The 27,361-nt window shown below is 39.8% G+C and overlaps 1 protein-coding gene across 3 annotated transcripts in view; it reads left to right on the top strand.

Annotated features, from left to right (window-relative positions):
* Positions 1–27,361, top strand: part of EYA2 (EYA transcriptional coactivator and phosphatase 2) — a 98,381-nt gene that overhangs the window by 47,486 nt on the left and 23,534 nt on the right. For all 3 annotated transcript variants that reach the window (XM_084296878.1, XM_084296876.1, XM_084296877.1), the window contains exons 5-9: positions 349–465; positions 17,328–17,395; positions 19,185–19,362; positions 20,972–21,099; positions 21,593–21,676. In XM_084296878.1, coding sequence (XP_084153004.1) covers positions 349–465; positions 17,328–17,395; positions 19,185–19,362; positions 20,972–21,099; positions 21,593–21,676 — 575 coding nt within the window. The remainder of the gene's footprint in view (positions 1–348; positions 466–17,327; positions 17,396–19,184; positions 19,363–20,971; positions 21,100–21,592; positions 21,677–27,361) is intronic.

Here is a 27,361-nt window from a genome sequence, read left to right as displayed (position 1 = left end):
AGTCAATGAATTTAAGTGGTTCTAAAACAAAACTGTCCATAAATTGTTTTTGAAAACAATGTTATTCACAGTTGCCTCTCTATCTTAGCAAAAGTTCATTCAGGTGTGCATACAGGATGTAGCAGACTCAACCATTCATGGTGAATGCACTTGGCTATATTGAGACCTGTTTGAGTAATGTAGATTTTTTTTTTCTAAAAGAAAAAAAAAAAAAGACTTTATAAGAAAAAACAAAAGAGTTCATTGGTTTAAAATCTGAAATATTCTGAATTCCTAAACTTGCATCTTTATACCTCTATGTGACAAACACTTATGTTCTGCTCTTGGTTTCTACCATATGTTCCAAAGGCATCAAAACGGAGGACAGCCTGAGCCATTCGCCAGGACAGAGTGGGTTTCTTAGCTATGGATCCAGCTTCAGTACCCCAACTGCTGGACAAGCACCATACACCTACCAGATGCATGGTAAGTACAGCTTGTTGCCTTGTGTGATGTGCTATGAGAAGTCACAATAATATGCCCCTTATTAGATCAATTCTTTTCCTTTTGCAATTAGAATGAAAAGATTAGGTGTAGGCAGTCACGGTAGGAGAGACGGTAAGTCTGTAGAGTTCTGTTGTGCCTCATCAAGGAATTAATTTCTGGCAGAAGTACTGGATTTAGAACTTGTGTACCCTAGCAAAACTTCGCATATGACCAATATAGGCTTTGCCTTTCTACAGAGACTGTTCTTGTTTGTTTGTTTGTTTTGTTCTTTTTTAAATTAATTTTGTGATTTCCTCATTGGGATTCTTGGGTTAGTGTGAATTCCTGTATTCTGAGTGGAAACAAAACAAAAGTGGTTTTACACTTTGTGCCGATACTAATGGTGGTATTACGCTTCTCCCCAGTGCTGTTCTGAACAATCTGTTGCATGGTAAAACTGCTGTGTATTATCACCACTAAAGTTTAATAAATAAATAAATAAATAAAAGATACCTTCATATTACTTTTTTTTTTGACTGTTAACGCATAATCAGTGCCTGCTAAGATACATCTACCTGTTTTATCTCCTGAAGTACCAACATCATTGAATAAGTACAGGCTGTTGAGGTGAAATTCAGAAAAGCAAAGCTGAAAGCAGCTGTTTTTTCCCAAGGTTCCTGAGCTGAGACTTAATAAGTTTAGAGTAGCTGTTTTATTACAGTCAAAATAATTACTGGTTATAAAATAGAGAATTGGATTTCCTTATGGCATCGATGACAGTGCCTTGTGCTTGGAGCTTTCTAACACTTTGTTTTGTTGTACAACCAGGAAGGCCAAAATACCCTATTCCTAAAAATAAAACTTAAAGTTATTTTTTCATCATTCCATTTCAGAAGCTGTATGAAACACCAGATTTCATGATTCAGTGTTGATTTGCCAACTCCAAGAAAGTCTTGAAAGGGTTTAAATCTGAATTGCCAAAAAGAGTGAAGTAAATGAAAATGGTGAAATTTCATTTTATGATTCACTTTAACTCATTTTTAGCATGGAATTTGATTTCTTTGAGCATTTTGGTGCTGCTGGTCAGAATCCTGAAGTGCGTATGGGAGGTTTCCATTATCTTAGCTATAGTAATGTGTTTTTTTCCTCCAGTGTTTTTTGTTCCTGATCTTTGTGAATTATGTTTGTTTGTTTATTTACTTTCCTGAAACTTGCCAAGCCATTATGCATGAATCGGAGGAGGAGTATTAAGATTTGGATAAACTCTGTGAAATCTGAACTTAAAAATACCGTCCAGGGAATTCTTCAAGGAGTCAGCAGTTGCATTAGAGGAACCATAGCATAACCATTTCAGCTTTGTCAATCATTTTACATACAAAAAGGAATAATGAGTATGTTCTGAGAAAGAGATCATGTCCTTAAAATGTCGCTTCATCTCTGTCCTTCCACATTGAGTCCCAGGAGAGTGCATTTTCGTTCCTCACTTGTAGGTCTCTTACTTTGAGTCCACTTTGATATTTGTATTGAACTTGACTAGTAAAATGCAGTAAAATTAGACTTCTGCTTTTTGTCTTCTGCTTTTTTGTCTTCTGCTAATCCTTAGCATGTGTGTATTTGAACATGCCTTGCATTGAACATGAATTGCCTTGAGTGCATGAACTGAGCCAAGCATTAAGTAAACAATTCCAAGAGATTAAAATGCAAATATTCTTGCTGTTTCTAAGCAAATACCTTCATTACAGCTGATGACGTAACAGTAACACAAATGAACATGCCTCAGGTAGTTAAAAATTGCCCAACTTAGGTTCTGGTGAATTGGAAGTCTTTCCTGCTGTGACTACAGGTATTCAAACTGCCTAGTTTAAAAGCAGCTCAGGTACAACTGCAGCAGCTCTGCTGGCAGCAGTGCGAGCTTGTCAGTACAAAATATGCATGAGAGGCTGATCCGCTCCAAGATCCAACTGCTGGAGGGAAGGCAAATGCATTCTGCCTTGTCTTTGTCCTTACCTCGAAAACTTTACGAGGGTTGGAAACCACAGAAGAATTATGTGACTTGTCCAAGTTCATGTGGAAGCCATGGAAAGGAGAAAGATCAAGTCTCTTACTTTGCTTTTTGATATTGCTGGGGGTCTTTTTTAAAAACTCTAGGCAAAGTGTCCTTCTGTGTTACTACACTTAGCTATCCCCCACATAATGAGGAACGGAAGGAGAAAATTGTATTTCTTCTCAGCCCTGAATGTGAAAGGTGGACAGACACATCTGGTTTGATTTTAAATCCAAGAGCAAATAAAATCCTAAACAGTTATATAAACCAGGAAACAAGGTAAAATCCATTTCGTTCCAGAAATTGTTTAGGAAAGCTAAAGACTGAGAAGTTACCTTTGGCTGAGACTTCATGTGCTAGTTTTGTAAAAGCGCACATCTCTAACACTAAGGTGTTTTTTGTGGCTTAGATTCCATGTGGGACATGTTCGAGACACTGGAGTTGAATGTGTCACCAAAAAAAAAAAAAAAACAAAAACCAAAAATGCACAGGGCTGTGGTTTTCTTAATGTTGATTCCTACATGCTCTATCCATCCTACTCCAACTAGGAGTTCAGTTTTTGGCTTCTATTTTACTCCTTGAATGTCTCAATCCCATTTTGAGATTGTGTTATGCTGTTAGCAGTGGAAGTCCTCTCTCTTTGGTAAAACTGGCTTGCAGTTAACAGCAGTTAGAGGCTCTGGAGTGTTGCAGCTTGTTTGCTGCTTTGTCAGTGAGCTGAAGTATCATGTATATGCCCTCCTGGAGCAACAGCAGTTGCGCTCTAGCCTGACTAGCTGCTATATGATGAGATACTGATGGCTGTTGCGCCACTTTTGACAGAAGTATGGGCATTTTCTTTACTGCCTTGGAAGATCGGTATATTCATGTCTAGGTTTTGGGTGTTGGTTTTGTGTTTTTCTTTTGTTTCCAGAATGCAGCTCCCACACGTGCTTTGTGTTAGCTTAGAAGAATCTGAGCCATTTGGGAAGGCAAACTCTTGACTCATTTGGGACTGAAATTTTTAAGATGGCCCCTTTGCTCAATCAAGAGGTTTGGACAAACAAGTTTTATGCATCAGGACTTGAAAATCTTACACTTGCAAAGAATACTGACGTAACTGCGTGTGTTGTGCCAAAGCAGACTGGGAGGAACTTTGTGCGTGTTCATATGGGCATGAATGTGCCCAAGGTACCTTCATAAACTGTTTCTTAGGGCAATGCTGTGGTGTTAAATAAAATCATTTATTTTCATTCAGATTTTTATGCCATTTCAGCCAGCTAACTGGCTGAAATGCAAGAGTAAAACATAGGAAAGCAGTTTCTGTAAGTGGCAGGTGCTTACTCCAAGGCAAAGGGAGCAGAAGTAAATGTGTCTTCCTGTTGTAAATAAATATTTCAACCCTTCTTCTCCTTGCTCATGCAGGGGAACAGTCTGAATCTCCCTGACCATACAGTTTATTTACCTTGTTGAGTGCTGGTGAAAGGTTTGAGTGAGAAGCTAGGAGCCTTCCTGTGCTGAGTGCTACTGAGGAATGTGCACTCTGTGCTTTCCCACGCTGCAGCACCTGGGGGCAGGGAGGCAATTGTTCCATCTCCTTAACCCAATCCAGCAACTCTCCATGCCACCCAAACTCCAGGACTGTTGGGACTTCTGCCAAGTTCACATCAGTCCTATTGGCCACCCCATTACTGGCCCCAGGCAGGAACTCTTACTGATGTGATAAAACAGCTGAAAGTGCAAATTTTTATTTAAATGCTTTCATAAAATCAAATTTCAGGGGGACTTGAAGAGTCAAGCTCTTAACCCTCACTTCAAGGACAAAATATTTATTATGTCATGTCAAAAGAGAGAAAGGATCTTGAAGAGGCTGACAAGTGCAGTGGATCAGTAAGGAAAGTAATCTCCAGGAGTGCCTGCTGCTTAGTTTTGTATTTTACAGTGTGAGGAAAAAAGGACTTTTTCAAGCTTAGATCTGCAAGTATTTTAAGACAGTAGTAGCTCAAGTACCTATAAGTGAAATAACTTTGACTGATGTTGGCCTCTCTTGAGCATCAGCTCCCAGAGCAACACAGTGAAGCTGTTTGCATGCAGGCGTGGGTGGTCAGGCCATGAATCTTGAGCAGCTTGTGCAGACTGTGAAATCCTCGCGGTCCCCTCATTTATGAATTACATGGCCAGGAAATAGGTGTGTTATGCAATCACGGACTAATGTACTTTTGGGTGACAAACACTTTGTCTCACAGAGCTCTAGGACAAATGTTCTCCTTCAGTAAGTGCCAAGGTAGCTGGAGCTGGTTGGTTTGCTCTCATGTTTCTTTGGAACCAGCATAAGCTCTGGCTGGGATTTGTGTGTCAGGGCCTCACCTCCCTGATGGCTGTTGTCAGTAATGTGCTGCTTCTGAAGCCAGATTCTGTGCTCCCTTAAATCTGTTCATTTTCATTACAAACACAGATAATGCAGATGCAATGTAGTGTTCAGCTTTACATTTTTAATTGCTGTTTCCACCTGTATCCTCGTTCTTTAGCAAGAACAGAATACATTGAAAAGTAATAATGAGGATAAAACCTTCTTTCAATCACTAAGTGGTAAAGAAAAAAAAATATTTTGTGGACAGCCAGAAGGGGAAATCTATTTTCATGCTCCCATAGCATGAAAATAAATTAAATATGGAAGGGATTTTAAGCCAAATAGCTAATGCAATATGTCACACACACATATAAATATAAAAGATGAGGTTGGCAAGTTCCATAGCTGACAAAAATGACATGAAACTGTGTCACAAACTTACTATAGATTGAAATAATGATTTTAATTGCCATGTAACAGAGTGGATGTGATAGTATTTTGGCAGACTGAGTAACATTCAAATAGACTGAAATCTAGTATTATTTACTCTGAAGGAGGGACTGTATTCTCTTTTTTTTTTTTTTAATCAGTGCTGTTTACAGCGTTGATTCAGGCCATTAGTGTATTTACAAAAATAATATTTGATATTGAAGCTCAGATATTTGCAGTATGCATATGACCAGTTGAGGGATGCCACTTATTTCCAGAGCCATGAATCAGAAGTATCAGTTTGAATTAGGTTTTTCTGTCTTTAAAGTAATACTTCTGTAATGCTGGGGGGAAAAAGTGTTGATTCGATATGCCATTTCCTAATGGATCCTTATGTAAGTACACAACTGCAGCATTGAACAGCACCATAGTCTAGATATTAGAAATATTAGAAATATATTTACTTTTTAACACACATTTTTCTAAGTTTGCGTTTTATGAAAATTTAGCAGTTCAGTGATTTGCTCGGACCTTTCGTAAAATTATTCAGTAGTAGAAATGGAATACAAGACACAAAGATTATATTCAGCCTCTGCCCCAAAGAGTTTACTGTCTAAACTGCTAATTGAGGAAAATGGTTCTTGTTGGGCAGGGGCCCAGATAAGCTAATGACACACACCCGCTCTCTTTTCTGGCTTCACTGCAGTAATGGTAACAGCACAAACAGACAGGAGTTGCAGTAGGGCAAACTTTTTGTACTCCAGCCAAGCATAATCTTACCCAAATGGTTCCATGGTTCAACAAAAAGGAAGAGCAGGGCTGTCAAACCCAGCACTCTCTGGTTGAATCACTGGTGTGTGTATCTGTCTGCGATACTGTGTCTGGTAGAGCTAATTAAGATTAGTAAAACCATACACTTCCACACCTTTTGATAATTATTACTTTCCTTTTGTTTTCATAAGGCTGTAAATAGCTGGTCAGAACATGAAACAAATGTTCCAACTAAAATGTGTCTTGTTTGTTTGGGTTGGGTTGTTGTTTTTTTTGTTTATTTGTTTTTGGAACACCTCTCTGCTCCTCTCCCCCCCCCCCCCCCCATTTTTTTACAGCAACCCTCAGAGATATTTTTTATGCATCTACTCCCTAGCCATTGTGCATATTACAGACACCCTTACCTAGTTTTGTAACACCTCGTATGTATTTATCCTTGGTTACTGGAGGAGATTCTTGATGCTGCAAACTGTTGCTTTGGATTTGCATAGGCAGTAGGTGCTTCATCCAGCATCATCTCTCATCCCTCTGCGCGCTGTTCGCTTCCTGATGTGTTGATCTTCCTGTCCCTTGGATGGTGAGCGAAGAGCAGACTAGGGTTTTAGTCCTATGAATACTAGCCTGGCAACCCTTTGCTCACTTGGAAAGAACATTTTTGGATTTCATGTTAGTGTAACAGAATGGAATCTGGCCCTCCATAGGAGCAAATGAATTATCAAACGCTTGAGGAAATCTTTGGAATGTAATAAACTTGTCATTTAATCAGCTACATAAAATACTATGAGAAAATTGTGCCAGCGTGTTAGCTAATACAAAAAAACATAAGCTGCGTAGAGAGAGCAATAGCAGCCAGCTTATAGAGCATTTCCTGTGGTCACATAAGCATGTGTTACCCCCTCATTGCACATCAGGCCATCTCTTCCCAGCTTGTCATTAATTCCTAGACAATGTCTCGCTCTTCAGTTATTGCTAAAATGACAGCTGGTATGAAACTATGAAATTGCACAACAGTTAAAACTGCAGATACTGTTGTTGGGCAGGAAAAGATTTGACCTTTTTTTTTTAATAGCCAAATTCATCTACCCACAAAATACTTTTTACATTACAAAGGAAAATTCAGTTACGTAACTGGGATAAATTTCCTTTGCCAAGGAATTGCAAAGTAGTATTGAGTTCAGTACAGACATAAATTTGGGGCCAAAGACCTACGCAGTGAAATTCCTTGCTACTGCTGAGCATTTGTTTTCTTTATAGAGTCTGTTCTGATCAGCTGTCAAGTAATGAATGAATAGAAAGTGGCATATATTTTGTGCAATGCTGACTTGAAATGGACTAATCATGGATGTTGCTTATGTTTGTGGAATTGCTTATGCTTGAGACAAAGTAAAATCTGAACATTTAACTGATTGAAATGTTTTATTATGCTTGAAACATTTTGGCCTATGTCAGTATCTGGATAATATTTTCAAAGAGATGCCTGAATTTCTTGCACTTTGTGTGCAAGTTTGTGTGTTACATATTTAATGTGAGCCCGTAAATATCTATTTGGCATGAACAGTTAGTTCTGCGTGCATTAATTTTGCAAAGGAAGTGACATGTTTAATTTTAAGCTCGATTCTTTAAATATTTAGTGATGAAATGTGCAAGAAGGGTAAATCTCAATTTACACTTGAGAAGTGTGGATCACACTTTGGCATACAGATAGTGAACCCATAAGTCCCAGAAAATAAAGGAGACGGAAAAAATATTCTCAGCAAACTGTCAATCAGATGCCTTAGATTCATAAAATTAAAACCTCAATAGCAAATGAGTAGCCTCTTTCAAAAGCTGCTGCTTCACAGCTGGTTTGCATTAGTTGCAGTCTCAAACTGTGGCAGCAAAGCTGTCCTCTGCTCCATGGTGAGTTCAGCGGGGAGAGGCCTCTCTTCAGGAGGGGTCAGACCTCACTTTTTACAGTGTAAATACAAGTTTCCCCAGAATAACAGCACAGCCTCCCTTTCAAAGATTTCTAAACACCAGGGGCCGACCGTGCTACATTTACTTTGTTTAAAAACCAGCTATCTTACAGGAGAGGGAACTCATGGGGAGAAGCAAAGGTGTTGACAGTGATGCACTGTAAGCTTCAAGGATCTGTGCTACTGAGACCCAAGGAGAAAGCCCTGCCTTAACTTTTCCTGTTTACTGCTTTTTTTGGTGCTTCTATTCAGAAACCTTACTGTAGTTGATATTAAAATACATTCCTAGGTCCTTATTAAACAAGGAGGGACTTAGGAAGGGATGTGCCATGGGAGGCAGTAAACACCAGGGTGCATGTTTCTGAAGCAAATGTGTATTTGCAGGAGAGAAAGGGGCTGACAACTAGTCTTAAACATCTCTAACGAGGCTTATCAGCAGCGTAACGTGTCTTTGTCGGTGCCTTCATCCGTAAGAAACACCAGGGCTTGTGGTAGGGTTTAAAGTTTGTATGGGAACACAGGTTCTCATGGCTGAGTTGCACTCATGGAAACTCTGAAGTAGTGTCAGAAAACGTGTTGTGATAGTGGCACAGCTGAAACCAGGAGTCTGCTCTGAGACAGAGTGTGTGCTTGGGAGGTATCTCATGTCTGCCGAGGTGCTTGAGGAGGGTGTGGAGAGGGCTGTGTGGAGAAGAGCTTTGCCCACAGCCAGCTATCTGCTGTGAAGAGCTGCTGTATGCTTCATGAGGCCTCGTTCTCCTAGCATGGTTCCTGTGTTTTGGAGTGTGTCCAAATCTCTGTGTTAAGAGATACAGGTAGTTTCAGACAGGTGTGCTTGAATGAAAGGCAATTCACAGGTTTACCACAAAAAATTCTGGGGGTGTCTTGTACAAAACATCAGAATGACTGTTCCAGGCCTGATATCCATAGCATCTAGCTGCCTGTCTGAGTGTTGATGTTGAAATAAAAAGTGTGAGTGCTGCCCAGTGATCGTGGTGAATCCTGTTTGTACATCATCACTGCATAGACTGGACAGGCCATATATCAGGCAACAAGGTGTCTGCATGGATCGGACAGGCCATATATTAGGCAAAAAAAAAATCTTAAAGTTTAGGTATAACCTAGATAATATGACTATGAGAGATTTCCAAGATTACGGTCCTGAGCAACAGCCAGAAAGTTATTCATAGCCATTAAGAAAGGAGGGCTTAAGAAGTGGCAATTAAGATGTCTATTTTAGCTGTTTTGAAGTCTAGGTAATGATTTGACTTCTGCAAGGAGACCTGCAAAACAAAAGCCAAGATTTTAATTTATCCTAGAAAGGTTTCCTTTCCTGGATCTTTGTTCTCCTTTTTACATATTAATATTTTGTAGATGCCTTTACGGTTGAACAGATTGGAAAAAATATGAATAATGAAATGGTCAAATATTACCCTAAAATCCCTTTACATGAGGCTATATAGAGATTTCTATTGAGACCTCAGTTAGAGACCAGATGAGTGCATGTATTTCAAAGGAAACAATACGTCTTTGCTATAATGAGATCTTAAATCACAGTTTTGACATCTTGTACAAGAGAGAGAGCTAGCTAATAAGAAGTGGATGAGAAAAAGGGAACATTTTTCATATCTTAATGGAGGTTTGGTAGCTAAGAGGTGGCATATGTGTTTGAATCAGCTTAAATCTGCAGTTAACATTTCTGCTTTAAAAATAAATAAGAAATTTTAAAATTATTGTTCTCTTTCATATAGATGCAACATCAACATAGAAAGCAGTTGAATTGCAGAGATGTTTGGGTGTTGTGGAGACTTCTGTTTATGAATTGTATTTTCTTCATTTTTGTAGGTCAAAAAATCATCAGATGGTAACAGCTTGAGAAATTATGAACTTGGCCTTCATTATTCAGTTATAGCGCAGGTCACATGGAATATGCTAAAGTGTTACAGAAGCTTCACTGAATAATTGATTTGGAACACCTAATAATGTTTTCTTGAAAATACCTACAAGGCAATAGAAGACCTAGAATAAAATTACGTATGAAAATTTACATTAACAATTAGCATACCTGAATAGTCAAGCACTTGAAAGTTAGGAAACATATGATTCAAAATACTGGTGCAGTATTTGTACTGCTTTTTGTTTTATCTCCTTTTCAAGCGCTGTGTGAGGTAATGCTCAAAACAGAGCCTTAAAAAATAGAGTGCAATCATATGATCAGAGACTGCGTTGATATTTGTGGACAAATAGGGTCTGACTCTGCTTCACTTAGCACAGGCTTTGCAAATCAGGACTTTCTTAACTGCTGTGTTGGCATCAGATAACCCTCTTGCATGTTGGTTGTTTTTTTTACATGCAATTTGGATACACTTTCTATTTGTATTGGCAGGGTTCAAATAGTGAAATTTGTGCTCGACAGTATTGTGACCTGTAGAACTACAAGAATACCTGCACTGTCTGAAGAAGAGTCCAAGAGCCCATTGAGAGTTATTAAGGATAAAAAGAAGAGGATATGCATTTGGCTTAGAAAGTCTGTGTCTGGCAGATTAATTGAAGCTGATGAGGCAGTACCAGGCAGATCATTCTGCTTTTGTCTTGTTTTTCATACCTTTCTCTGAGCATCCTCTGTTGGTCCCTGTTTGTTTTTTTGTTTGTTTTTTTTTTTTTAGCTTCCCGGAGGTATTGCAGTACTAAAGCAGTGCATAGAGGGGCTGGAAAAGCCTTGTGGCAATTGTCTGGCTCTAGGAAGCGGTCAGTAAAGTTATCATGATCCTAAATGATGGGTCAAAGAGTGGAAACATGCTGCCCAGCTTGCTCTTTTCTTTTCTTTTGGTATTTATAGATATTTGTCTTGCTCAGGGGGAAGGGAATTGCTAGATACGTGGCTATGCTCACAGGCCAGAACAGCATGACAGCGGAAGTTCTAGGGCCTGCTTGAGTTTAATGGTGACCTGGGAACTCATAACCACTAAACAGAACAGGAGGTGTCAAATCCAGCTTTCTTTTATCATGTCCAGTTATCTGTCGGTGGGGCTGCAGCAGGGTTGTGCCCCGGATCAAACCTGCAGCAGGAGGAATTGTTCATCTTCAGTGCCCATGGAGTCTCCCAGATAAAGTCAGTTTTGCTGATTGTTTATTTCAACAAGGGATTGCACAGAAACAATCTACCTCATTATTCTAAGGATGTTCACTTTTTAGCCTAAAACATTTCATTGCAATTTGTTCTTTAAGACAATCCAATGCAATTTTCTTCTGTAGCTGCAACATCATTGGATTGGAGTGGTTAAAAGGAACACTTTCTCAAAAAATAAAATAAAATAAAATAAATTTGAATTGCTTTCCCAGGGCTCAAATCCTGAGAGTGAATGTAAACCATCACAGCACTTTTAACACCATTGTTGAGCTGGATTAAGCTCTGCAGGTGACCAGGCTCCAAAGCACGGTAAGAGCCAGGCCTGTACAAGTGGCCTGGTTATCACTCGTTAAAGCTCTTTGAGGCTCTGTGCCTTGGATGCTCCCAGAAGCAGGCAGCAAGGGAAGAGCTTTGACACAGAAAAACTGTGCTGTGAACTGTGTTTTATATCACCATGTGAAGTGCCTACAAACACCTGGTCAGGTTAGCTGGAGTGGATGGGATTGTAGTGGGAGGAGAAGGGGCATATTTTAAATGGGCTGCATGTCAGGGATTATTATCTGCAGGAGGTGTTTGTATGCTCCTGGGAGCAATATTCTTTAATAGACACTGCTGATGTCAAGTGCTATAACATGATAGAGCCGAGCTTTCATCTAGGTTAATATAGTGTGCTCTTTCCCATACTGTCTGAGCCCGTTCAGACAGAAATACAAGACTGTTTTTGGGGAAGGGTTCATGATGCCTAATGGCAAACAGTTGAGCAATATGCTACAAAGTACATATGGGTTGAGTTTTTCTTCTCCTTTAACAGGTCAGATAGTCTTGAAATACCTCCACAGCTGACAGCCGTGCAACATTTTATGAGTTTTCTTGCCCAATAAATGCAGGCAGATGTTGTAGGATTTGGAACATTACAAGGCACTGGAGTATAGTTGGTAGGAGGTAATTTTGAGGAGTGCTTAACCTATTGCTAAAAAGTAGCAGCTTGGAGAAGGCAATATTTACTACAGGAAACATTAGCTTGTCAGAGAGCTAAAGCACTGCAAGGAACCTTTTTGAATGACCATGCAAATCTTCATCCAGATGTTCTTCATGGCATAGAGTAATGCACACTCTGCTGGGAGTTAGATTATGGCCTTTCCTTGCCTCGCTCATAGTCAACATTGTTTCCTTTAGGAAAACAGCTTGCTAATGTAAGATTATACAAGCCGTAATAGGCAAACTTGTGAAATACCATGCAATTCAACTGAACCCTGTAGGCATTTATTTTATTAGTGCTAAGTGATCAAATGATCCTTTGAGAGAACTCCCCCTAAAACCGCTGTGTGATTCATCTCCGAGTTAGAGGAAGCACTTCAACCTAAATGTCGTCGTTCTATTTCAGGCGTATTCAGAAGGGCCCATGGCAGGTCTCCTCCAAACCCCCTTGTCTCAGTCCAGCTTGCCATGTTCTGAGTTGCAAATAGTGCTGGCTACCCAGGGAGCTGTGTTAAGTGCCCTGCTGTCCACCTTTGTCGAACCTGGCTGTCTCCTCTGGTTTTTGAGTGTCTCATTGAATACTGGAAGTACAAACCATCTGTTCTTTTAAATATAGTGGATTATTCTTATATAAGAATATTCAGCATAGGAGACTGAGACAAACACCCTTCTGATGACAGGGTCCCTCTGACCTGTGTAATGCAAGAACACAAACTAACTTTCAGGCTTGCTGTAGCATTGATCCGAACTGCACCAGAGGTCCATTCTATCTCTGCAGTCACAACTCTCTAAGACACCAGTATTCCTATGTTGTACTGTGTATTCATAAGCTGAAACAAAACTTTTTTTTTTAGCCGTGCCAGAGCTTAGTTCTGAAGATACTGAAAATAACTGTGAGTATTCCCTTTCTTTCCTTACTTGCCCTTGCCTGAAAGGGAAAGGAAGAAATGCAGCCTGTAACTGCAGCAATAGAAAGAGGAAAGGGGAGAGTCTGAGTAGAAGGAGGAGCCGGTGTGCAGTGCACAGAAATTTGTGCAGTAGCAACACACACACCATTGAAAATTATCTTTGACCATGGTATAGATTTGAAAATATTTGAATTAAAATTGGAATGAGGGAAACATAGCAAATGAAATCCATCTGTATGAATGTATAACATCAAACAGCTCACAAAGAGTTTCTCTATAAATATTGCCCTTGGACACTCACAGAAGGAAGGGCCACATCTACTTATCAAGCAGCCATGGCACTGAATATGTACAGCATATGCATGGCTTTTATGTGGTGTCCTTTCATGCAGATGTGTTTGTGATATACTTACTTTAAAGGGAAAGTTTTTGATACCATACATCTGAAGAGCTATTCTTCTCCAGAATCCAGATTGTTTTATTACCAGCTAAATGTTCTTTAAGCTACCTGTGAATGAGGGCATTGTGACATTTAGCAACTGGTTTGATTGAACGCAGATGTGAACTTCTCCATATTCCATATGGAGAAGATGCAAAAGCAGAGATCGTAGGCTTGTTTCTGATTTGCAAGCAGGAATTTGAATGCAACTACTCGACATTGAGCTACCAAGATAGTGAGAAACAAATTACTCATGTGCTCATCTACGGTGTTGCAAGTGTAACATCAGCTGCAGTTTGAGATAGCGTGCTGTCTTCAAACGTCGGGAAAATACGCCAGTGGATATGAAAGTAAAACTCCTGTAAAAATGGGCGGTATCCATTCAGAAACAAGAGGGGGACAAGCATTTCTGTACATTGCTTCCCCAGCAGCTTCCTAGAAGTGCCCCAGGGAACATAACCACTGCTTTTCTAGTGTCGTTTCAACCTACCTCTGAATATTTCAAGTGCTGTTATCTAGGAAGGCATTTGAAGAAAAATGATAAATTGCTAATGCCAGTATGTAAGGTTTGTTTTCCAGTGGTTTTTGAGTGTAAAATCTACTGATGCAAAACTGAAATTTCATGCAGCAAAATTAATTTTATTACTGAAATTTTTATTTCTAACCAACAACTTAGGAAGGAAAAAAACAAACATTTGGGGCCAGTTTTGATGTGTCTCTGAGTGGCTCAGTTCTGTGAGGTTGCTCACAGAAACTGTAACTAGCAGGGCTCATTCTCTGCGCTTCTTTGGGTGAAAAGGGAGGTTTTATCCTTTTCTTCTTTGACTGTGGTGCTTGTTTGTTTGCCTTCCATTTGAACTGATTGTTCCACATTGAAAATGTGGTTTCTCCAGGAAGTCTAGCCTGTAAAGTGGAACAGGGACTGAGCTGTCGTCCCCGTGAGAGACAGCTCTAGTCCCCAAGACAAACATTGATGTTGAGTATTATTACAAGGAAGTATTTCTGAACCTGGATTTTCAAGATCTTTTGGTTTCATTCCATTGTTTGGTTGGTTGGTTGGTTGGTTTTTGTTTGTTTGTTTGTTTGTTTTTTTTTTGTTTTGTTTTGTTTTGTTTGATTGTTTGGTTTTGTTTTTCCCCAGCTTTTTATCCCTATTCAGCTGGGAAGAAAATCTGAATTTTTACCAGCTTTGGTTGCTTGGTTTTCTCAAGTGTCCTTATCTGTACCTGTTCTGCTCTAGCAAGGCTGAGCTGCCAGGAGATACCGAGCTTCGCAGCACTGAGTATTCCTGGGGTGGGGGAGCTTCCCTCCTCCTAGTGTGGTACTGTAGGAGAAGAAAGAAAAAGAGGACTGTGTTTGATCTCAGTTTAGACAAACAATACTCGAGTGATACTCCTACTCGGTTGGGATACTGTCAAGGGACAGAGTCAGTGAAAAACCTGATTTCCCAAAATCTTTTCCCAGGTCTGCTGAAGTTAAGGTTCTGGGAAATACCAGGCTTATACACAGCTAAAAAAAAATAAATAGGACGTTTAGTTTGTCTCAGCACCACAGTCCCTCCTTTTGAAAACCTGCTGGGCAGAGGGAGCCGCATTGTGAAAGCTTGTGGGGTTACCTGAACTTGCACCTGGGGTAGCTCAGCTAAAATGGCAAAAGTGTTCCACAAAACCACAGTGCAAAATCCACCAGGTAGCATCTAGTCACAGCGCACTGCAGGAAGCTGTGGAGTCATTTCCCCATTCTCTCACCCCTGTATTTCTTACCCTATTCTCCCTGCTCGCACCCCACCATGTGTGCACGGACCCACTGGTGTTGCACAGGTGGTGCAAAGCTCAAAGTAAGCTCGTTCCAGTAGTGCAGGTCTCTCCTTTTTGTAATTCTCTCAGATCACTTGGAAACTGGGAAGCTATGGTATCATGCGCAGGTAGCACAGCAATAAACGTGTTCTCATCACAATTTACACATAAAGTGTGAGTCCCTTGAGGTAACTTATCCCCCTCTTGACAGCTTTAATAAAGGATGATGGATTGTTTCTAAATGACAGTTTAGGAGGATCAGAAATTCCCCCCTGTATTGTTTGGAGCTCTGGTGTACAAGAGCTGTTTTGTGTTCTGTGAAAGTTGTTCTTGCCTGTAAGCGCTGGGGCTCTATTACTCCCCTTCACCGTGGTGAGAAATGCTTGCTTACCACAGGAATAGATTCCTCCTGCTGTATACTCATCACTTTTTTTTTTGGAAGAAATGTGGAAAAGCAAAGCCTGGCATAGGTAGGAGGTGGGGAAATGCCAATAGCTGAACATGTTGCTGTTGTCAGGATGCTGCTCTGGGCGGTCCCCCCCATATGGGCTGTACAGAGGAGGAGGGATCAGGTGCTGCGCTGGCTTTCTTCCTGAATACTAGGGGGAGGCATCACCTGAACCCATCTGCGCTAGCTCAGCTCTCCCCAGCCAGCATCCAAAGAAGGCTCCAGAGATCCAGCACTCACCTGCACCATCTTTTCCTCCTCTCTGCCCTCTTTTATTTTTGAAGGCTACATGTGGCAGCTAATTAGTTCTGGAAGGCAGATCTTCCCTCTTGTTTCTTTTTGGCGTGAGACTTACTTCTCACTGCTTTTGCTTTGTAGCTGCACTTGGCAAAGTGGAGTTTGTTCAGCTGTCCATTCCCTAGCTAATCTTGTGTCTTAAAATAAAAACAAGCAAGTGGACCTTTGGAGAAAAGATGCCACATGACTCTCTCCACATCTTCATGTGGCTAAAATAGCACTGCTCAAAATCATTCCTAGGGTAAGAAACATGTTAAGAAGAAAAGGCTCTTTATTAGGGCCAATTTCTCAGTTGATCATGCTCTGAGGTGACAAAATGAAGCCTAGGCAAGAGCCCACTGTGGCTACACAGCAACAAAATCTGACCTCTTTCACTGTATTTAGGTCACTGTGGAAGCAGTGGGGCTGAGTGCCCTTTGGAGCCCACCACCTTCTGTTAGGATGGAGTCAGCATAATCCAGTTTTTGCAACTTGTACATGAAGCTATCCCTTGATGCAAACACTCCTGACAACATGGAAAGAAGACTTTTGGTATAGATTAACATCATGCCACATGGTCCCGAAAGAAATTCTCAATCCATACAAACAGGAAAATTTTGAAATGGGAAACAGCATAGACTGGAGTTAAACCAAGGCTAGAACTTGCTCAGGGGTCTAGAAAGGGGTCTAGAGGACAGGAAGCTTTCAGTCATCTGTCGAAGGAGGACTGTCCGAACCTCCTGTTTTCTGAACCTTTACTTCTCTGCCCATGAAATTCTTGCGGTAATGCTTCCCGCAGCTAAGAAGCCTTGGATGGATATCAGCTACTTTGTTGGGAAGGAACTATGTAAAACTCACCTGTCCATCCTTTCTCTTCATTATTTCATAGGATGAAGCAATGTTTTTGCTCCCTGCTGGTCCAGAAGCTTCAGAAGCTTCTTATGTTTTGGTTACCAACACCAGGGTACAAATTTTCAAACAACCTACAAATTTTTAGGTACCTGGTCCATAAAGACAAGATTCCAGGACATACCTATGCATGAAAGTGTGTGTGTGTGTGACTGCAAATGTAATCCAGTTTTTTTCTTATATAAAAGATCATTAAAAAAAAAAAGTTTCCATTATTTATCAGAAAAAGAAGTGACAGATTTTTAAATGGGGTTGTTGTCTCTAAACGTCTTTCAGCAAGCAGACCTCAGTATTAGCCTGCAGTCTTTACAGCCTATGTTTGTCAAGATTTATGATACGCTTATTTCTGGGGAGCAGGTACTTTATTTCCTGGTGGAAATTCTTTATTTATACATATCCCACTGTTTTGATTGCTGCTGTGTTTTATGACCGTGATATTCTCTCCCTTAGGCACAACAGGGATTTACCAGGGAGCCAATGGCCTGACAAATACTGCTGGATTCAGTGCTGTGCATCAGGTATGGCTCAGCATTTATTATTGGTAACCTTGCCACTTATTTTAAGCACCTGGGAGACTGGCAGATCAGAGAGATTACCCTGGTGCTTACATATATTTAAGGAAGGTTCTAGCGTGTGTTTTGCCATGTGCCATTTTGGTCTGCTTGGGTGGCCTGGCGGTTAGTTTCAAGATGTGTGTATCAACACATGCTCCTGGCAGTCTCTGCTGTGGTGTTGCACAGCAGTTCCAGGAGTTTCATCATTTCACTGCCATCTTACAACTTTCAGGTATGTTTTCCATCTTACACAGAGAGCTCCCCTTTTAGGATCCTGTCCTCTGCTGTCTTGGCACTGTGTAATAAATAGGAACAAATTGAAAGAGGTGTTTGCAGGTGCTGAATACTCAGCCATCTGAGCCGTCTCTCTGTGCTTCCTTCTTGGAGAGTACACCTGTCTGTGGGCTTCATGCTTCAGATACCTTGAGAAATGTGTGTGTATAAATAAACAGCAAGCATATATGCACAAGACAGATGTTTTTGCAGTAGTAGATGGCTTTTCTTGATTGGACCAAACAAATGCATACACTGTCCAGAAAATGTTTTTTGGTTAGCTGTGGAGCAATAATTTCAATCACTAGACAGCAAGGTACTTGTTCTGACTCATATTTGTAATGACAACAGTGAGCAATTTTGTTATTACTTCAGTTTTGGCTACAAACATGGTCAATAAACACTAATAGAAGTGCATTTGATTGAAGTATAGAGGTTACCTGCAAAAAAGAAAAATAAGTGGGATGTTTTCATCATTTTATGATGTTCTTTAAGAGAAAACAATGAATTTCTCTCATTTCATTTTCAGCTTAAATTTTATTTTGACAACTTGAGTCATCTTTGTTCTTGAGAGCTCCATGGTGACTGAGAGTTAATGAAATAGCTGTGTCATAGACAAAGATGTAAGCAGTTAAGAAGGAAAGGGCTTTTAGTCTTTCTAAAGACTATTATTTAATTTTATTTTATAATAAAATAAATGATGGTAATTAATGTTTCTGAGGAAACAAAAACTGTTGAAAGACAGTATAGTTCTGTATCTGAAAAAGCAAACCAGGTGGACAAGAACAAGGGCTGCAATTAAAAACAAAAGAAACATTTTTTTTTATGTTTTAGTTATCCAGAGAGAAGTTTTCTAATGTATTTCAATGTCATCCTGCTTCTTACAAAAAACAGATGGGCAGAGCGTTACAGAGTTTATTTGGGACCTTTTAAAATAAGACAAAGATCATGATACCTCAGCTCTGAGATCTCTCACACCTCATGTTTTTAGTTCATTTTTTCTACAGACAGGGAAGATTATTCCAGCATTTAGTTCTTACTGAGGCAGTGGGACAATCTCAAGTGTGAGCATTTCTGCAAAACAATTGTTAGATTGCTTTTTTGATTTTTGTATCCTATTTGAACAGCTTATCAGAAAATGTTGCTGATCATGGGAAAATGCAGCCTACTTCACTCCTTCACTAGAATTGTTGAACCCTATGATGCAAAATGTGTCAGCGCTGATTAATAAAATCCCATAGAAAAAGCAGAACTTGCCTGATTTCTGACCTCTTGTTGAGGCCAGCTAGTTCTAATAAAGTAGGAATGTATTTGGGAGGAGGAGAAATTTCATAAGTGAAAGAAATGTGGTTCTTTAGCAAAAGTATTCCTGAGCCATGACTTGCTGCATGTGTAGATAAGACTGCCTTGCTGTATGTGGTGCCTTATTTATTCATAACACCAGTCGTACACAGAAATTACGTTTCTTTTTTCCTCAAAGGAATATTCATCATACCCAAGCTTTCCTCAAAGCCAGTACTCACAGTATTACAGCTCCTCCTACAACTCTCCCTACATGTCCACAAACAGCATCAGCCCTTCAGCCATCCCAACCTCCACTTATTCGCTGCAGGAGTCTTCTCACAATATCACCAGCCAGAGCACAGAATCACTGTCTGGTAGGTGCATTTCTTCTGTTCTTAGTTTTGCAGTTCCAGCCATCTGTAGACATAAGCACTGTAACCTTGTTGTTGGAATTTAGTTAAATACATGCATTTACCTGGATAAATGAGATTTCCTAGCACATAACAGTTCTGCTCACACAGTACAACACAGAATTTTGGGAAGAGACTTGAAAATACAAGTTCTGTAAGACTATCCTGTGATGTTTCCATGAGCACGCCTGGTTTGATCTCCTCTTAAGGTAGAAAATAATTACATGCAAAATCCAGATTAGTAAGAAGTACTAATGTGTTTAGCAATGAGTGGCATGCTCTGAAAAAGCCCCAGAGTTTCCTCACTTATTAGCGCACATCTCCATCAAGGTTCGTGTTCACTCCTAATAACAAAATGTAATATATGCATTCATAAATAAGTTCATTAAGAGAAAATCTCTCTTTATAAAAAAATCAACATAAACTGTTTGTCTAAGTTAAAAGTTCAGGATGAATTTCATGCAAAAAGTCTTAAGAATTTGTGGCCTCTCTTTGAGCGCTTAATTTTTAAAGTCTTGAGGCTTAAATGGTTTATGGAATTATTGACGGATTATGATCCTCCAATGTACTGTTCAAGTACAGTCTTCAGATATCACTTCCCTACTAAAGTTTTCATTGGCATGCAATAACATTTACATAAAATGCCACGTAATTTGAGGATGATAACAGTATACGCCCATTGTAGGTCTGCTGACTTATGGAACAAATCTGAACATCTGTGGTTGCTCTGAAAGAAAAATAAACTAATATTGGTTGTTAAAAAGAAGTGGTCACAGATTGCTCTGAAAGCAGTTGGAGGATTTTCTGTTCTTAGATCTTATCTCAGCCTTTTTGAGAAAGCGTGGCTTCAAAAAAGGCTTGTTAGGCACAATCCAAGCTGCTCTGAAGAAGAATATGGTTATTATAGGAAGCTGGAGAGGCCACAGCTTAGCAAGGTGAAAAGAAAAATATGTTTGAAAAGGATTTGTAATGTAAGGTAAGTGAAATCTGGACAGGTTTAAGAAACTCCAGCCAATCAAAACAGATACTTTATACAGGGAAGTTTTACCTGTCTCTTCTCAGTTATTTCTAAACTACTGTCCCTTGTGAAGTGGAATACAGCTAAACAGGCTAGTTATGTATTTTAAAGATAAAAGTTGATGTTGAAAGTATCTTTTTAATCATGAGTATTCATCGAGTTAAGAAAACATCATTTTTGCAGATGTTGAATTGATCCTCGTTTCCTTTTCCACTTTCTAATTTCTCTCTTGGAAAAGGAGGAGAGGGGGGTAAAACTCAAAAAGTTATATTGTTTTTGTTTGTTTTTAATTTAAAAATGTGTTAAGGTTCTCGAAGTGACACATCCACTTTAAAATGTTTTATATAAAGACTTGGTGCTTTCTGAAATCGTTGCAACTAATCTTAGAAGTTATAAATCATTTCTCTAACAATGTCAGCTATTGACATGAAAAGAGATTTTCTGATAGCATTTTCATAATGTTTCTGGTGCTCTCCGCTAAAAGCTTTCCTGCTTTTATTATAATGATCGGTGCAAAAACTAAGCTTATAATGGAATTCTTTTTTTTCTAAATAGGGGAATATGCAACAACACCAGCAAAAGATATAGAAACAGACAGACATCACAGAGGTTCGGATGGCAAGGTACGAGCCCGGTCAAAAAGAAGCAACGATCCTTCTCCTACTGCTGACAGTGAGATTGAGGTAATGACATTAACTTACATAAATCCAGCAAAGAGAAGTGATTGCATCTATTAGCAAAACCGACTATCAAATGAGTGAGTTGTAAGAGCCAGAGTAAAATCAGTAATACAACTGAAGCCTTTTAAATTGGGTAGTCAGAATAATCACACAGTTTCTGTATTATTAGCATCTCAGACTGTTTTTCATATGTACGTCTTTTTACTTTGTGCTTCTTGTAAGTCTGCTGTTTTGTTCCCCCAACTTGACACACAACAGGTGATGTCTGTGATTGTTAGGAGAGCAGACTCTCAGGGCAATCAGAACGCACGTAGTTCCAGAATTCTTCATCTTTCATTTTGCATGCTTTCACAAAGCATCTGCAGTCAGTGCTCTAAATGGGCTTGAGATCTTAAAAAGCTCTAGTCCAACAGGACATATCTCCTGAATGAACAAATTCTTGCATTTGCGTAATGTGTAACTGTATTTCTCTTTTCCACCCCATCTGTCATCACAGCGTGTATTTGTGTGGGATTTGGATGAGACGATAATTATTTTTCACTCCTTACTCACGGGAACCTTTGCATCCAGATATGGGAAGGTAAAACTTAATTTTTTTAACATTACTGCTTGCCCAGCCAAATTGCATTGGGAACTGTGGGGGCAGCTAATAAGACATCTTTTCAAACAGATGCTGCTGATTTTATTCAGACACATTTGTATAAATATGTCCTGTGGTATTTCCTTCTAATGTGAAAATTTAATTTACCTCTCTTTCATGTTGCAAGTAGCCCCATGTTTTTCTAAAGCTTGTATTGTTGGCTGCTGCTAGATAGGACATCAGGATGTTCTTTGAATGTCTGTCTTCTGTGAGAAAGAGCCTAGCCAGGAGCCAGAGAGCAGTAACTCTGGCCTGAATGAGGTAACATTTTTTAATTTTTTGTTAGAATGCTGTTTTCTTTTGAATCTCAGACAACTTTTTTTGTTGTTGTTGCTGTTTTGTTTGGTTTTTGTTTTTTTTTAGGAGAAGTTTTGTGTTAGTCAGTCTAGGTTGCCATAAAGACTACTGGCTCTTATTCCCATACAGCTGCAGTGGAATACATTTTTGAGAGTTTTAGGAATCAGATCTTCAGCTGCCCGTGCGTCAGATACCCCCTTTGAAACACTGGCAGTTGTATTTTAGGCAACTCTCTGTGGCTGAACAGACACAACTTGGCTGCTAAGGAGAAAATGCTGGGTCTTGGATTTAGTACCACGTGCTTCAATTTCTTCCTAAGGCAGCTTTTTATGATAAACACTTAAGTCACTTTGAATTACACAATGTCAAACACTTTTAAACGGGTAGGAAAAAAGACAATATCATTACCTAATTAAAGTGGATGACCTAGTTGGCAGCTGTTTCCACACATGGCTTTGAACAGTCAACTTCATCAGGAGACTGGAAAATAACCCTGCTTCTCTCTAGAAAGCAGAAATATGATTTGACATCATTTCATGGCTTTAGCAGCTGTACTTGTTTTACGACACTTATAACAAGCTGAATGTGTAATTAGTAAGATAGATTTATTGTTTGCTGTTAGATGTGCACAGTTGTAAAGGATATAAAATGGTGTTTGTGGTGTGGAAGTCTACTGCAGCATTTGGAATGCTGCTAACACTTCCAGCAGCACCCTCTGAAAACCAAGCATGTGTTTCCAAGCAGGGATTTATTCAGACCCATGTTGTACAAAGTAATTGAAGTGGTTACTTTTCCCAGGGAACATAATGAATAAGGCAGTCTGAGGTATACATGTGTAAGCTCAAACCTACTGCCTGCAAAAAATAGAAAGAACTAGGCAGGATCAGGAAATATAAACTGAGCTGGTGTAGACCTGCGATGTGGTCATACTTAGGATTGAGTAGGGGCTGCAAATGGCATATGGAGAATTCCCTTCACTGTGTGGGGGGATATTTTGGCCCAGCATAAAAGCTCCGAAGCAGTTCCCTTCATCTGCTGCCTCCTGTCCAAGTTCAGAGGATGTGGGATCAGGATCTGCTACATGGGGGACATACGGTGATGGGCCAAGAGCTGTGACAGACTTGCCGAGGTGAGGAGCCCTGCCATCACAGTGACTGCAAGCTATTGCTGATGGGCTGCCGCGGAGGCAAAAGCTGCCATTTCTGTAGCAGAAATCATCGTGGGGATGAAGCAGCCTACAGAGAGAAGAGCACAGGAAAATGGAAACTCAGGGGAAAACTCAGAACCTTCAGTAGAAGGATTTTTTTTTAGTTCTTCATTTGCTTCATCAGTTTTAAATTCCTCAGAGCTTTTCTATAAGGTAATGGTTGTGTTATAAAAGTATTATAGACTAACAACTTGATCCAAAGACAACCAGAGGCTTCAGTGGGCTTTGGAACAGACCATAAACCAAGAGGGAAATAGAGCACACTCAGGCAGGCTGTCCTGGGAACCATTAAATAGTAACACAATTCAGAAATGTTCAAGTGAGTTGAAGTATCAAATATAAACAAAGCAGTGAGCCAAAGGTTAATAGTATTTCAGAATCTCTTACTTTGTGAAAAACATAGGAAGCATTAATCTCAAAGTAAATTAAGTATCAGGGCCTAAAATTATTATGCTTATATATAATTGATCATAAAAGATTTACATGCCGGTGATTAGACATGCACGTGCCCTGAATTAAATCTCACACATGAAGGTCTTGGTTCTGTCTTCCTCCAGAAAGTGTGCCAGTTTGTACGATATTCACTGTTCCCTGAGCAACATTCCTGTCCCAGTATTGTCCTGTTGGTTGTGCTGGTAGAGCTGCTGTGCAGCCACCCAGAAAACTGGACTATGAAGCCACTTAAGCTGAAAAATAACACCTTTTTCTGGGGTGACTTTTCCTGGGAGAGGAGAGAAAGGGAAGTAGGAATATCAACCTAGCTTCAGAGACTGGGGACTAAACTCCTGTGTAGTTTAGCTACAAAATCACAGTGCTTATGCATATTGTTCTTTTCTTGGTGGTGGTGGCAGTAGGGAGCTGTCCAAAACAATCTGACTTTGGATAGAAAAAAGAAAAAGGAAGAAAAAGGTGTAAAAAAAAAAAAAAAGAAGAAAAAGCTGTGGGGAAGAATTCACAAAAGTATTACCAGTTAGAGTCATTACATGACTCTTGGACATTAATGATTAGTGCTCCAATGCATGCATTCTGACCTGATTTCATGTGAAAATTCTCTGTATGTCTGGTATAAAACTCATCTGAGGGAAACCTCGGTGATCCTTGCCATAGATATGGGTTCCTCAGTGCATGAGCAGTTGGTCTCGGGTGTTTAGAAAATACTTTGCTCACAGCATTAATAGAAGTTAAAGCACAGAAATTACTCAAGCTTGAAATACGAATGAATGGCTCAGTCTGTGTTGCTCCTCTAATCCCCTCTGTCAAACTCTGCGCACTATTCCGTGTATTAGTCACCAGACATGGGGTCTTAATGTCTTTCCCATATGGTCCCTGCAGTACAGCCTTTACAGTGGCAGCCAGAGTGGCCTACGGATCCACATCTCCTTTTGCTTTCTTGCCCATGGTTGAATGGATGCATACCTGCACAAACACACGGAGTCACAGTCTAAATGGCTGGGGCAGCAAAGCTGTCAAACCTGAGGAAATCTCTCCACCCCCTCATTTCTTAGGAGGAGACTACCTGAGAAAGAAAAAAAAAATAAAATTCTATAGCCAATTAACTCTGGATATTATGTTCAGGAGTTTTTAGAAACCTGTTCTGCAGGCTTCTGATCACTGCATGGGTACAGAATATTTACCAAGTGCTTAGAGACCACACCAGACATAAACCATCATTATAGCTTAATGTGCTGATCACCAAGCCCTTTCAATCCCTTCAGACATGTATAATAGAGCTCCCATTCAGCAGGAAGGTGGCTGCAGCCTTCACTGTGTCTGCAGAGATCTGCCTGACAAATCACTAACGAAATACAATGGGAAAAATGGATCAAAATCTATTACAGTGCTGTTGGGATTTCACGTGAATTGAGTACATGTCAAGGGGCCTCAGCCATTTGAGGCAGCAAGGCACAACATGGAAAGACTCTTTTAGTAGTATTAGTTCACACACAATAAAAAGAGATTATGAGCATTTCTGTGCCAAAAAAACAGAACACATAAGTCTGTTCCTTTTTCCTTGACTTGAGATATTTGCAAGCTTGTTCCATAATCTGTTAAAGCATTAAGTATTTCTGCATCTCTTTCATAGAAATGTAAGTATTATGTTGCAGATTCATTCTCTTACTTTTCAGAGGACTAGTATCAGGAAGAAAGGGTGCACCAAGTGCATTGTTTTCCCTAGATGAAGGGTATGTGTGAGGCTAATTCCTTTTCTCACGATTTTGTACTGTTTCCAGAATGTGAGTTTTTTGTTCTGTGTTGAGATACTCCTTAGTAAAACACGTCCACGGGATTTTAGTGTCAAAATGAAATGCAATTAAACTAAAATCTAGAATTAAAATTAATCTTTCCGTGCATGAGTTACTCTGAAATCCTGGAACTAAATGGAACAAATCCAGAGGACAGTCTAAATACCTGAATTGTGTTGGATCTTTATCAGCACTTTGATGTCTGCTGATACTCAGGAGTTAAGATTCATAAAATTCCCTGTAAGATGCATTTTATTTTACATTTCAGAAGTGGCAACAGTAGATTTCTCCAAGTTGTAAGCAGCCAGGTATCAGTGTGGTGGACACGGGGCACACACTGATGTTATGAGGGACTTGCAGTGCCACAGGTATGCTTGGGAGTAGGAGAGCATCCTCCAGCAGTAGTGGGGCCTTAAGACCTTCTGGACAAAGTAACTAAAATCACTGCTTGGCCCAGCTGAGGAGAGGACCTGAAAATGATTTTCTGCCATTTCAGATGAACGTCAGAGCTGCTGTTGGTTGTCTGAACTGGGCTGTCTTGTTCTCACCAGAAATGTTGATGTAGATCTAAGATCCCTCAGAAGTTCCACTGGCAGTTACATGTTCTTTCAAAAAGCTTTCCTTTAAGTGAATTATCATTACCAATTAAAATATAAAAAATAAAGTCCTTGAAAAGTTCTTGCGTGGCCCTACTTGGGGTCCTTTTAAAAACACAGAGTTGATTTTTTTCTTTTTTTCCCTGCTTTCATTGAATGCTTTGAGTAGCTTGTGCTTTTCCTTGCATTGTTCCCTCACAGGACCCTAAAGCCAGGACCTGATTGAAACACCATAGGGATTTAATCAAATCTGATGGTGATTCATGCTTCTAATGGCCAAAACCGTCCTTAACTACTTTACAAACTGAGGAAGAATAAAACCCCATTTTATTGCTCGGCTGTTAAAAACTATCTGTAGAAGTTGCTAAGGTTCAAATCAAAAGCACCCTCCCTTGAGAACCATTAGTTAATTCAAAGTGCCATGCTGTTGCTTTTTTCCTTCTTCCCTCACTTGAGATGTGGCTATCACTATTGCTGTTCAAACATCTGAGAGTTTTCCATTCCTTTGACAAACATGAGCCAAAGTGCTTAAGGACATCTGTTTATTTTATTTCTTTAATGAGAAAACCTTCCAATTTCTTACAGGCTCAGCTGTGTTTATTTACATTTTGTTAGTCATATGTGTGGGGCACCTTGGGATGTTAAAAACCTGCAGAGGCCTATGTGGAGGGCTGCTAGCAGGCATCCTGGTCAGAAAGGCAGAATGAGCCCTTCCTAAGGAAAACACAGTCCTTGGAACTCCATAAAATAGATTTTCAAAACAAACAGAGCCTAATTCACTCAGTAGATCATGGATTAAGTCAAGATGAATACAATTTGGAAAGGATTTTCTGAGGAAGTTGGAGATTTTTTTACCCACTGGAGGCTAAACCTTGTATTTAATGCCTTTTTAAGTTAAATTAAAAAAGCATTCAATCACTGCAGGTAATAAAAAAGTCTGTTACTTTAGACATGCTGCTATATCAATTATTAGTTCATTATTGGAGAGAAGGGAGTAAATAATTCCAGCTATTTGATTATTTCAAATGTGTATTTCGGGAGCAAACATCTGTGTTTATCATCTGTCCTGGCTTGAGCGGCAGCAGAAACAGCAAAACCAGACCCACAACAGCTTCAATGCTGGGCATGGGAGATGCTCTGAGCTCATGTAGATGTAACCTCTTGTACTGCAGCTTAGGTGAACCGAGGGCTTTCTAAGCAAAGTGCATGTGTGGCATTTGGAAGTATTAAAGGATTATTTCTGACATAAAATACATGTCAGGAACAATGCTGGATTGTCTAA

Source organism: Netta rufina (genome assembly GCF_964035555.1).
Source record: "Netta rufina genome assembly, chromosome: 16".
Classification (NCBI taxonomy): domain Eukaryota; kingdom Metazoa; phylum Chordata; class Aves; order Anseriformes; family Anatidae; genus Netta; species Netta rufina.
This window is presented reverse-complemented; position numbering and strand designations above follow the sequence as displayed.